The sequence below is a fragment of the Sphaeramia orbicularis genome, chromosome 11, assembly GCF_902148855.1.
Source record: "Sphaeramia orbicularis chromosome 11, fSphaOr1.1, whole genome shotgun sequence".
NCBI lineage: Eukaryota > Metazoa > Chordata > Actinopteri > Kurtiformes > Apogonidae > Sphaeramia > Sphaeramia orbicularis.
In genome coordinates, this window is record NC_043967.1 from 15395887 (window position 1) to 15408317 (window position 12431).

At 39.0% G+C, this 12431-nt stretch overlaps 1 protein-coding gene across 6 annotated transcripts in view; it reads right to left on the minus strand.

The window, feature by feature from the left end:
• Positions 1 to 2401: 2401 nt before the first annotated feature.
• The window catches only part of pals2b (protein associated with LIN7 2, MAGUK p55 family member b), a 49455-nt gene continuing 39425 nt past the window's right edge, over positions 2402 to 12431 (minus strand). For all 6 annotated transcript variants that reach the window (XM_030147134.1, XM_030147133.1, XM_030147132.1 and 3 more), the window contains 7 exons: positions 10943 to 11074; positions 10756 to 10852; positions 10381 to 10449; positions 10127 to 10288; positions 8600 to 8802; positions 8298 to 8426; positions 2402 to 4017 (listed from right to left, as the gene is read on the minus strand). In XM_030147134.1, the coding sequence (XP_030002994.1) occupies positions 3841 to 4017; positions 8298 to 8426; positions 8600 to 8802; positions 10127 to 10288; positions 10381 to 10449; positions 10756 to 10852; positions 10943 to 11074 (969 nt within the window). In that variant the 3' untranslated portion in view covers positions 2402 to 3840. The remainder of the gene's footprint in view (positions 4018 to 8297; positions 8427 to 8599; positions 8803 to 10126; positions 10289 to 10380; positions 10450 to 10755; positions 10853 to 10942; positions 11075 to 12431) is intronic.

Sequence of the window (12431 nt, forward strand, 5' to 3'; positions counted from 1 at the left end):
TCGGGCCAGATTCCGTTTTGGGCCTCGACAGATATCACTTGTAAAATATTTGTCTTGATCCCCTTTAGCTTTGATTATGTCTTATGCTGTTTACAATATTTATGTAAATGTCATAACATTTATTTCCAGAGTTGCATTCATTTTGGTCAAGACCTAGTTTTGATGATGGTAGAGTTGATCTTCTCCAGCAGATCCGAAAGATTCAGGTCTGGACTCTGTGGTGGCCGATCCATGTGTGACCCTGAACCACTCTATCAACCTGATGCATCCTGACACTGTCACCATGGAATCAGCGAAGAACAAATCCTGTGATCTTTTTTTTTCTTTTTTTTAAATTTTACTCATCACCAAATACATGTTATGGAGCACAAACACCATGATATAACAGAAAAGAGAACGAAATACTTTCAACAATAACAAAATTCATTGAAGAAGAAGTAAAACCCTTTTCAGAACGGCGCTCAATTTATATCTGGTTATTTGGACTGAGGAAGCATTGCAAGTTTATTTACTAGTCAACATTTGCTAGGGATCAGTTTTATACTTGCACAATAATTGATGTTGTATAATATTTTGGGTGACTTCATATATTATGTGTGTACTTTGGCTAGTCATGTAAAGAAAAATGGACCAAAAGGTAAAAAAACAAATTTTTATTGCACTTTCAGGCAAAAGGGTGATACAACCCTAGAAATTAGAGTTCACAACAATTACTCTTCCAATTTTGTTTTCACTGAAACCACTCAGAATGTTCTGAAACACATACTGTGTGATGTCAGTAATGTGTGTGGCCACCATCCGCATCCACAGGCTGTACTCCACTGGGAAAATAAACTGTCAAGTTTCCAGAATTACACCCCCAAATATAGCAAAGTTATAGTCCTGATCCCTAGCAAATGTTGACTAGTGTATATTGATGGATGCTGTGGGTAGTATTTTGGCAAATACTTTGGCCTAAATTCAACAACCTGTGCATTAGTACATTCAAATAAAACATGGAATTCATCTCCTACACGATTACAGCACAAATGACAGACTCTCAGACTTCTTTCCAAACCTTTGTATCATTCCGTCACTTTAGGCATCCTTGTGTTGTTTGCTCTAAAGTTACAAATTCCTTGCCTGTACCCAAGTTTTTCACATAACAGATATTTTTCAAGTTTATTTTCTGATTTAACTTCAACATAAACATCACATGAAGTCATATCCCTGATTTCACTCATGCTGGTCTTTCAGTGTATTCAGGTTCAGCTGAATTCAGTTTGACACATAACGTAGCTGAACCCAGACCAGACCAGACCAGACCACCTGAATCCACCCCAGATCATAACACTGTTCTCATAGGCTTGTACTGTAGGCACTAGGCATGATGGGTAATCACTTCATCATGCACCCATTGCTCTGGAACAGGGTCAGTTTGCACTCATCAGACCACATGACCTTTATCATTGAAACACAGTCCAATCTATAGGTTTTCAATCAAACTGGTGATTGTTTCAGAAATGAGAATCTAGTCACTGCATCATTTAAAGACTGTGTAGCTGAAACATTACACCAGTGGTCCCCAACCTTTTTTGGCTCGTGACCCCATTTTAACATCACAAATTTCTGGCGACCCGAGACATTCAAAACGGAGACTTTTTTTTTTTTCTAAAATTAATTGTTTTTTGATCATGTAATAGTTTGCTATACTTTGTTGCAAATAAATGTTAATTATAGACGACATTTAGTCTATATAATGTATATTATTCTGGACGGGGGCAGAAAAGCCAGGTGTAGATTACTGCACAAAGTGAGAATTTGATTTTCCTTGGTCAGGATATGTACAGTCAGTCCAGCTTGGATTTCCAAGGCTGACAATTAATACAGAACAAACAAGAACTCAAACTATGAATTATGAAAGAGCTGCAGCATCTGAAACTGACCACAATGAACATTTGACAGATAAACAGTACCACAGTGCTTCAGTTTCAGCTTCAGTTTGTCATGTCTGTTATGGATTGGGATTGTCTCTGTCAACTCACCATATATTTTTTTATTTGTAAGGTTTTTTTTTTTATTTTTATCAATTTCTAGAAATTTCAGGCGACCCCAGATAGGGTCCTGACCCCAAGGTTGAAAAACATTGTATTATTCAGTGAGGTAATTATCCAATGGAAGGATCTGCACTATTTGCTTTTACTCCAGGTGGCGTACATACAGTACATATCTGAAACAATCACAACACAGTCTGACCATTGCTGTACTTTTTTTCAGAAAAAAAAAAAAAAAAAATCAATGCATTCATTGTATATATGAACATAACACACACACACACACACACACACACACACACACACACACACACACACACACACACACACACACACACACACACACAGCAAAACGCAAATAGAGACAGTTGTTGAGCTTTATTAAACTTTATTCAGGATAATTTTGCTGATAAAAATGTAAAAACAACTCTGAAGACATGACACATGAACAGGCAGTGGGGCTGTTTTCGAAAACGTGGCACAGATCGAGTCCAGGACTTTGAAATTGTTACGTAAAAGCTGTGAAGAAAGTCCATCTATTACCACGTCCAATCCCACTTTGAATGAATTATAACAAATGAGCTTGTGATGTAAAATAGTGAACGGGCCTCACCTGTCTGGCATTAAAATGTTTTGCTCTTTATTAAATGTATGGTTTTTCTCCACGGTACTGCTCTGATGGACATACTCTGTTCACAGTATAAAAGGTTTGGCTTTTCTAGATCCATTCACTGCCCAAAGTCTTATTATATTAAACTACATACATATAGAAGAGCCAGTAGGTTATCGATGCTACGATGTGAATTTTGAGCTGTATTCGGAGTACGGTCAGAATTTGGCATAAGGTAAGGGGCACTAAGGACAGGGTGGGTTTGTGCCACATTTACATATGTAAAACATGAACAGCTTGGCTTATGTAGACGGTAAAAGTCAGGATGTAAAGTCAGACTTCAGACTGATGATTAAAAATAAAAGTAGAGGATCATCTGTGACAAAACACTAGACGCTATAGAAAATCACCACACCAATGAAAAAGATTAGAAAAACAAAACTAGATAAATAATACAGAATTGTGAAACACAGTGTTTGATCTTAAAAAGGTACATTAAGAAGATTTTTTTTAACATGTTGGAAGTGGAACAAACGGGCCTTTTTTATTCCTCCACAGTCGTTCCCGTTGACAGAGGAAGGGCTCGGGGTCGGCTACATAAAAACACAAGGGCTTCAACAGTGTGGACGTGAAGGTAACACAACTATACAAAGATGCTCAGACAGGGCAAGGATGAGCGACTCGGACAGGTTTCTAGGAAAATTAAAGATCTTTGTTAACCCTCTGCCTGTCTCGTCTTCATTTTGGGCGCTCAAATCAGGATCATAAATCCTGGATGTCCGTGACAAGACGAAAAAAATGGACAAACATCTAAACTCTGGGAGGAGAAAAAGACTGAAAGACAAAACAATAAATTAATGCAAAAATATGGCCCAAGTATGTGACCAACATTATTTTGTTTCATTCTCACTGAAATTCCACATTGAGTAGAAAGATCTTTCATAAAAAGTTATAAAATAAATAAGCGCTCTTTCCCTTTGAGTAGAAAATTTTTTACAGCGTGCAGGCCCAAGAGAGGAAAGAGCAAAAGTATTTTTTTTTTTTTTTAAATATTCGTGTTATTTTGCAGAAATGTCTCCAATAACAAAGCTGCCCTGTTCTCCCCGTCTTTGGCCTTTGTGGGCACACGCTGGTGGGTCAGTGTGACCTGCTCAGAGTGGGTGGTATGTGGGTGGGTCGGGGTACCGCCGCTGGTCCTCAGTACACCCAGTTCACCGGGACCCACTGGGCTTCACTGCACAGTTTGTCGACGGCGGCCTGTAACGTCTCGAAGGCCTTGTCCAGGTTGTCGTTGACGATGGTCAGATCGAAGTAGTGGCTGTAAGCCCTTTGGATCCGGGCGCTCTCATCCACCGTCTTCCTCAGGTCCACATCCTGCAAAACACAGGGGACGACTGAGTCCACGAAACAAAAACCCAAACTGTGTCCAAGTATCACACAATGCTTTAATGATTCGAGCTGCAAATAGAAAAGCACTTGGAGACCTCCACAAAGGCAGATCAGTCCCCCCCCCACCCATCAAAATTTAATCATTGGTTCCTTGTGCCAGAATCAACATTTCCTGAAAATTTCATCCCCCCCAGATATTTACCTCTGCCGTTTCACTTGGCGGAGGTAAATATCTGTTACAACGGGACCTTTCAGTTGGTTGGAGCCTTTTAGCAGCAGTAAGTGACTGTTTAAACCTTGAAGTTGATGCATTGAAAACTGGCGGCGTCAAGATCTGAGTGACTTTAATGGGGTCGGACTGTGTCGCCTAGATGTCGTCTCTAAACCTGCAGGTCTTATTGGCTGTTCCTGGTCTACAGTGGTTAGTACTTACAAACAATGGGCTAAGGAAGGACAAAACATTTTCAACCCAAATGAGCATCTGTTGGACGTCCTGAACAAACAAATCCAATCAGAATGTTACAGGACTTTAAAGTGTACCTGTACTGTTCACACCTTTGACATTAATTGTGCTTTGTGTATTACTTATAAGCAGGAGAGGCTCAAATTCAGTAAAAAAAAAAAAAAAAAAAAAAAAAAAAAATCGCCCTAAATGCACCACACCAGAACCGTTTATTACGTGAATTCCGCATGTAGGCAGAACCTATGGGAGCAGCCGTTGCCAGCCAGAAGTGACGTACCCTTGTTGTTTCTGGGTGATTGAGTGTGAGTAGACAAGCTGCAGTCAGTGAGCGAGACTGAGTGGAAAGCAGGTGTTGGCGCTTGTTTGTGCAGCTGGAAGTTCTGCGCTCCGCCATTGTACTAGTGACGTGACCCAGCACTGGGTAATAATGGGCCATCTTAGACCGGTGTCTGCTGGACGGGGTCCGTGACCAGTCCATCACAGCCCAGCTAATCAGACAAATCAACGCAGTTTTGTGACTAACAGTGCTGGAGGCAACATGACAACGGGCTATGACGTAAGTTACCGAATGGAACCACTAGTATTATATTATATGTGATCCTTTGAAATACCTAGCAATGAAAATTCATGGCAGGTACCCTTTAAGGATCGTCTTGGTGACAAATACAGACACAGCCCACCTTCAGAGGTCTTATGGAGTCCAGAGCCCCTTTTCTACAGAAGTAGTTCAAGGGCTAAATCAGTGCAGAAGCTAAATCTGGAACTGGTTTTTCCCATTTCCACCACAAAAGAACTGGCTCAGGTCCAGAAAAACTGGTTCCAGAGGGGCATTGACTCTTTCCTGGGCTACAGCAGAGCTAAAACCAATAACGCTCTGATACATCAGGGGCTGGAGCTGAGTTTGTGAGCATCATGTAAAACAGAGGAGCCAGTGTTAATATCTGTATCTAAGAAAGTCATTATTACAAAAACGAAAACATGGATTTAAAGACAAAACATCAGACATAATTTTAAGCAGGTGGTAAAGATGTTATGTTTCCACAGATGCCTGACTGGGTTGAGATGCGGTCATCCATTTTTGGTCGGTACTAACCACTGCAGACCAGGAACACCCAGCAAGACCTGCAGTTGTGGAGATGCTCTGACCAGTCATCACCATTACAATCTGGACCTGGTCTAAGTCACTCAGTTCCCTCTTAATTTGCTGTTTCCAACACGTCAGCTTCTAGGACTAAATGTGTACTTGCTGCCTGATATATCCAACCCAGTGAGAGGTCCCATTGTAATAAAATAATCCGTATTATTCCCACTTCTCCTGTCAGTGGTCAGACTGTTATGGCCGATCGGTGTACACAGATGTCAGTGTCACCATTGTATTGAACCAGTCATGACTGGACTGTAAACACTGGACACATTGAAATGAGTTGACAAATGTAAATATTTTGTGGATAAACCAAAGGTTCTTCATTCACAGGCTAGTTCTGATTGGTCCAAAATGGCAGACATGTTGACAAATCACAACAGATGGTCTGAGAATGTGCATCCACCATCTTTATACACTGAACAAAAACATAAACGCACCACTTTTGTTTTTGCTCCCATTTTTCATGAGCTGAACTCAAAGATCTAAAACTTTTTCTGTGTACACACAAGGTTTATTTCTCTCAAATATTGTTCACAAATCTGTCTAAATTTGTGTTAGTGAACACTTCTTTGCTGAGATAATCCATCCACCTCACAGGTGTGGCATATCAAGATGCTGATTAGACAGAATGATTTTTGCACAGGTGTGCCTTAGGCTGGCCGCAATAAAAGGCCACTCCAAAATGTGCAGTTTTATCACACAGCACAATACCACAGATGTCACAAGTTTTGAGGGAATATGCAATTGGCATGCTGACTTCAGGAATCTCCACCAGAGCTTTTGCCTGTGAATTGAATGTTCATTTCTCTGCCATAAGCCATCTCCAAAGCTGTTTCAGAGAATTCATGAAGAAGACTGCCTGAGGAAAATGGTGGTCACACCAAATACTGACTGGTTTTCTGACCCCCCTGGACCACCCAATACAGTAAAAGTGCACATTTTAGAGTGGCCTTTTATTGTGGCCAGCCTAAGTCACACCTGTGCAATAATCCTGCTGTCTAATCAGCATCTTGATATGCCACACCTGTGAGGTGGATGGATTATCTCAGCAAAGGACAAAGGAGAAGTGCTCACTAACACAGATTTAGACAAATTTATGAACAATATTTGAGAGAAATAGGCCTTTTGTGTACATAGAAAAAGTTTTAGATCTTTGAGTTCAGCTCATGAAAAATGGGAGCAAAAACAAAAGTGGTGTGTTTATATTTTTGTTCAGTGTAGTTTCCAACACCTTTGCAGATGAAGTAATGTATTAAAGGTTTTTTTTTCTTCATTATATTCTCCTGAGACCCAGCAATGCAATTTTGTCCTCTGTAGGGCACAAGAGTTTCACAACTTTACCTATAAAAAAAAAGTCCCCTACAAAGGACATTCCATAAAAAATGTATCTGAAAAAAGTATTGCATCATGCTGTTTCCAATCAAGGCCATTACTTAATGTAAAAAAGCCAAAATCTTTACTTTTCTGAGTCTCAGGAGGATGTGTAGTAGAGGTTAAACATGTCATTTCATCATAATTAAAGGAGTGATATTTTGCTTTTTTTAAATAGAATTATGCATTTTCAAACATTTGCCTGTGGTCTACATAAACTGTAAATGCTCTGTTTGGGTCTGAATTCTTCATTAATTCAACTCCACAGGTCCATCTTCAACCCTATTTCTGAGTAATGACACCAGAAAGGTGGTTTTGAGCGCTGGCCCTTTAAATGCACATGAGCCACTTCAGGCCTCACCCCCTCCAGGTTGTTGGCTGTGCTGCTCTGTCCCATTCAGCCACTTGTGTTCGTTAATTCAACCAACAACTGAACATTTTAGGCAATCGGCTCAAAGTTTGGACATATTTTCAGTTTTTACTACAACTGCCGCTGCTGACAAACAATTATGTCGTACTCAGAGAAATGTTCATCTGAAGTCTTGACCTTACATGTGCAAATGTTGTGACATAACTAGTTATAGATGTAACAAATAAAGCAGGAATTAAAACAGGTTATAGAAATCCACTGGATTTTTGCCAAAATGAATATAAAGATAGCTTTGCAGCACCTGGAGGGTTCAAATTCAAACTTCTGGAACCATTAGGGTCCAAATACACAAATAAATGAACCAAAGACTAATATAAGTGGGTTTAGCAAAATATGACCCCTTTAAATAGCCCCAAATAAAAATAAATGTTAAACAGGCTGTAGCTTGTAAGTACATGTCAACATGATACAAAACATAGGCCTAGCTGTTATTTTGTTGCAAAAATATTACATATTATAATTTTAATACAAGGATAAATTAGTTACAAAATGTTATGAGCGACTGAAATCTAAATGTATTGTACACTGTAGACTAAGCTGAGTGTCACAGCGAATTAATGAAGGTTTGGCTTTGGATAAAGGATCTATTTTAAATGTGAGTTTGAAGGAATAAGGGATTTAAGATAAATATACTCTACAAACAAAAAGTTAAGGACATTCTTAATTTTTGGGCTTTTTTTTCTGTTGGGATTCTTGCACAGCACTTTTTTTTACTTTTTTGTGTGTGAATTGAATTGAAACATTTTTCAAATGACCAGACATAGTTTTATTTACAAATGGCAAAAATGAAAAAAAAAAAAAAAAAAAAAAAGAAATATCCTTAACTTGAATTGACAGTTTCTGATTGTTCATCCTACCGTGAGCTGCTTGGTGGTGAGGCCTGCGTCAACCACAGCTTTATGCATAGCCTTGAGTGTATCGAAATCAGGCGCTGCAATGAACACCACATAAGGCATGAACTCCGCAGTCTTCAGTACCTTCAGAGCCTGGAGAGGGAGACACAGGAGGGAGGATCACAGCTAAAATACAAACAAGTCCTCATTTGTCATTAACTTTCATTTCCTGTCAGTTCTACAAAATGACCTTCGGCATTAAAAATGGAAGAAATCCAACCTCATTGTGTGTCACATATTAAACTGGGATTAGCCTTAAAACCTGCCTGGGGGTTGACATCCAGGATGCATGTGCGTCCTGTGCCCACCACCTCATGGATGGATTCGATCTTCGTCCCGTACAGGTTTCCGTCATACTCGCCGTGCTCCAGGAAGCGACCGGCCTTCACGTCTACCTCCATCTCCGTCCTTGAGGTGAAGTGGTAAGAGTTACCATCCAGCTCATCATCACGGGCTCGTCGTGAGGTATCTATCCAGAGAAATGAAAATATTGTCATTATAGCAGTTTCCACCTGCAGTCCTCCAAGTGGTGGCTTTTGACTGTTCCCCGAGTTCTGACAGACTTCGGAAAAACAGCATTTTCCTACCATGCACCACGGTTGTGGAATAATCCTCAAAAAACTGTAAAACTACACACATTCATTTCTGTTAATGATTTTAAAAGTATAATGGAGAATGCAGTGAAGGAGGAATGTCACTGTTTTTCTTGATGCCTATGGTTGAATAGTTACATGTTTTATTGTTCATTGTGTATCATGTGTGTGTTTTATGTTGTTTGGACTTTATATGGCTGCTATCTTGGCCAGGTAGCCCTTGTAAAAGAGATTCCTAGTCTCAATGGGAATTCCTGGTTAAATAATGGTAAAAAATAAATAAATAAATAAATAAATGGGTACAGTCAAATTCAGAATACTTGATTACATTTGCTCCATGTAAGTATTAGTAAAAATAGCAGGGAAGAAATGATCAGTATTGCAAATATATATACTGTATACCTATAGACACATATTCATAAAGCTCTAAATATACACAGTTTATTAACCCTTAAAGACCCAAACATCCACCAGTGACCAAAATATAACTTTACATGTATTTATATAAAATATAAATACATAAATACATAAATAATTGGTGTAAAATACAGTTTATCGTCTTTTCATGGTCATCAGATATGACCCATTTGGATGTTCAGAGGCTCCATAGTTACCGTGGAAACACCTCATCTTCCACAACATTGATTCACCAGTAAAACCCATGGAGTTGGATCAATGACAGTGGATGGACACCCTTGGTTTATGTTCAGTTAATGATATATTTTACTTAAAAAGTTACTTTTTCTTAACTTTTCTTTGTAATATATTCTGAACTTTTATGAATATCTACACAATCTGTGAATTAAATATAGGAAAATACATGATTTACACTGAAAACACAACATGTAGAGGATAATATTATAAGAAATGGCGATAAATCAGATGGGAAAGACAAAATAAATCATTTGGAATTTGTGACAAAAATAATTGTCTTTAAGGGTCAAAACACTATTAGAACAAGCAATGTGTACAATATGTACTAGACAAGTATTATCAATATTATAAGTAAAATAAATATAAAGGAATACCAACAAATGTGCTGTTTTTGTGTGTTTTGGTTGTTTGAGAGTCTGTGGTTCTGGATTTCTATGTAGAACCAGAAGCATTTCAACAGTTTCTTTAAATGTTTGATCAGTCTCCTCACTCCTCTCTCAGGTAGATTGTGGTAGAATGTAGAAATAGATGAAATAGATGACATACACGGTATGGTGGTGCCGAAGCGGGTTGGATGGAGGACCATCAGTCTGTTCTTGAGGCTGCGTCGGCCGACACCCTGAGCACCGATCAAGACTAACGTCTTCCTCTGGAATGCGGGTACCTTCGCCACCTCTTCATAGATCTGGAGCTCGTGTCTGTCGAACTCTGTTTGAAGATACAGAAAACTGTCACCTTGTCGAAAGCAGAGTACAACAGATTACAGTTATCAGTTGGAGGAGCGAGGAGCGACCTCTGACCTGCATTTTTGGCTGTCAGGTACATCATCTTCTTCTTCTTTTTTCCTGCTATGGTTCCACAGAGAATCCCTACGAAACAGGACAGAACATTAATGCTCATTAACGCTGTTGCAGTATTTGGCCAGAAGAGGGCAGTCATGGTGTATTATTCTGAGCTCTAATAAATACCAGCTCCCAAACATCCTTCAGAGGCAAGACAAGACTGAAAGGACAAAGCTCTGCTAGCTAAACTGGCTTTGAGTCAATTCATCTTTTCTACATCAGCAATGCAAAGAGAAAGCCAGCATGACTTAACCTTGTTCAGCTCCGACCAAAGCATCACTCTGCAAAGGTCAGGTCATTCACACCAGGCCTCATATGCATGCACTGATATACCTGATCCATCAAAGTCCCGAGGGACAAACGCCTTCCTCTTCTCCTCCAGGAATTGACTGGGGATCAGCCCCGTAGCCCCGCCCACAACATGGCACGCCTGGCACAGAATACAAATCAGCAAGTAATGAAAGAATCTGCAAGGCTCCTCTTTAAGTCTCTGTGTGCTTTAGCTACATGAACAGCTCACCTGCCACCAGTTTGGGTCCTCTCTGTTGACTATCTGGAGAATGTCACCTTTCTTGAAAGCCATTCCTGCCTCTCGACATGGGATCAGATTGTCGTTGGCCGGGTTGTAGTCAAAGTACGGTCGGACGTGCACCTGCAATGAACACGTACATATTACTCAATCACTGATCACAAAAAATAAATAAATAAACAAACAAACTGCAGCTGCATTGTTTGTGGTCTCCAGTAACATTCTGGTTTCATGATTGTTGGAAAAAAATACATATTTTTCATGTTTTAACCATTCCTTCAGAATAGTGGCATCATTGCATAAGAAATACACCTCAATCAGTGTCAGGAACTGAAAAAATAGTAGTCATGGTCAAAAGTTTTGTTTTTTTGCAAATTTTTCTTACTCTGTTCCTTTACATTCCTTTAGGTTTTTTCAGTGTATTTCTAAGCCACACTGAAGACCAATTTTAAGAAGTTTCAAAGACTTTCATTGGCAAATAAATCACATTTTTGTACAGAGTCAGTTTGTGTCACAACTAAAAACTTTTTGGCCACGACTGTAATTATGAAGACTTATAAAACTTTAATGCTGTAGATAGTAAGTAAAATGTATGTTTTCCTTGTGATGAATATTTCAATAACTTCCATTAGAACTTCCACCCTATTAGGTGAGATAATGGGGTGGAAATTTTACAGCTAAGTCGGTCCAAAATTTCTGAGTAATGCAAGATAGCCCTCTGCAGATAAACACAACTTGTGCAACTGTGTCACATGTTTTAAGGACTACAGGTCCTGTGTTTCATAAACTGCACCCCTGTTATTGATCAGCCACTGACTCCTTTACACTTCTGCATTTTATGTTTCTGACCCACTGAAGCACCCACTCCTGAAACTTGACTGGACAAATATCATGGATAAAATAGCATTAACAGTGTAGAATCTATAAGAAAACAGTTGCATTTTACTTCAGTTTGCAGAGCTAAATTCTGCAGACTGTAACTTCTCTGACAATAGTCTCATTGTACAGTAATTGTTGCCTTTTAGTAAAGTGGGTGGAAGATGAGTTCAAGGACACACAGTAAAAAAAAAGAACTGCTGTTTCACCTGAGTAAATGCATGGTTAGAAGCAGTTCAGCTTTGTTGGAAGTTTTCAGTCACATTGTGTTGCGCCTAAAGATGGAATGACTTTGTTTTCAGACACATTCCTCTTCTTATTCCTATTTATACACATCAGTAATCACCTTTGACCAGTTACACTTTATCTATAAAGAATAAATCACATTAATCCAACTTTAGGGGTGATAGTGCAGTTCTTGCAGAAGAAAATTTACAATAAACAAAAAAGTTTGTAAAAAAAAAAAAAAGAAAGAAATGATGATTTTAAGTGCTGAAGAAGACCTAAATACACTATTTTTTCCTAAATATATTTATTGTTGTTTTCATTGTTTTATAAGAACAAGCAACAACCCAAACACATTAAAACAATCCCTACCACCCCC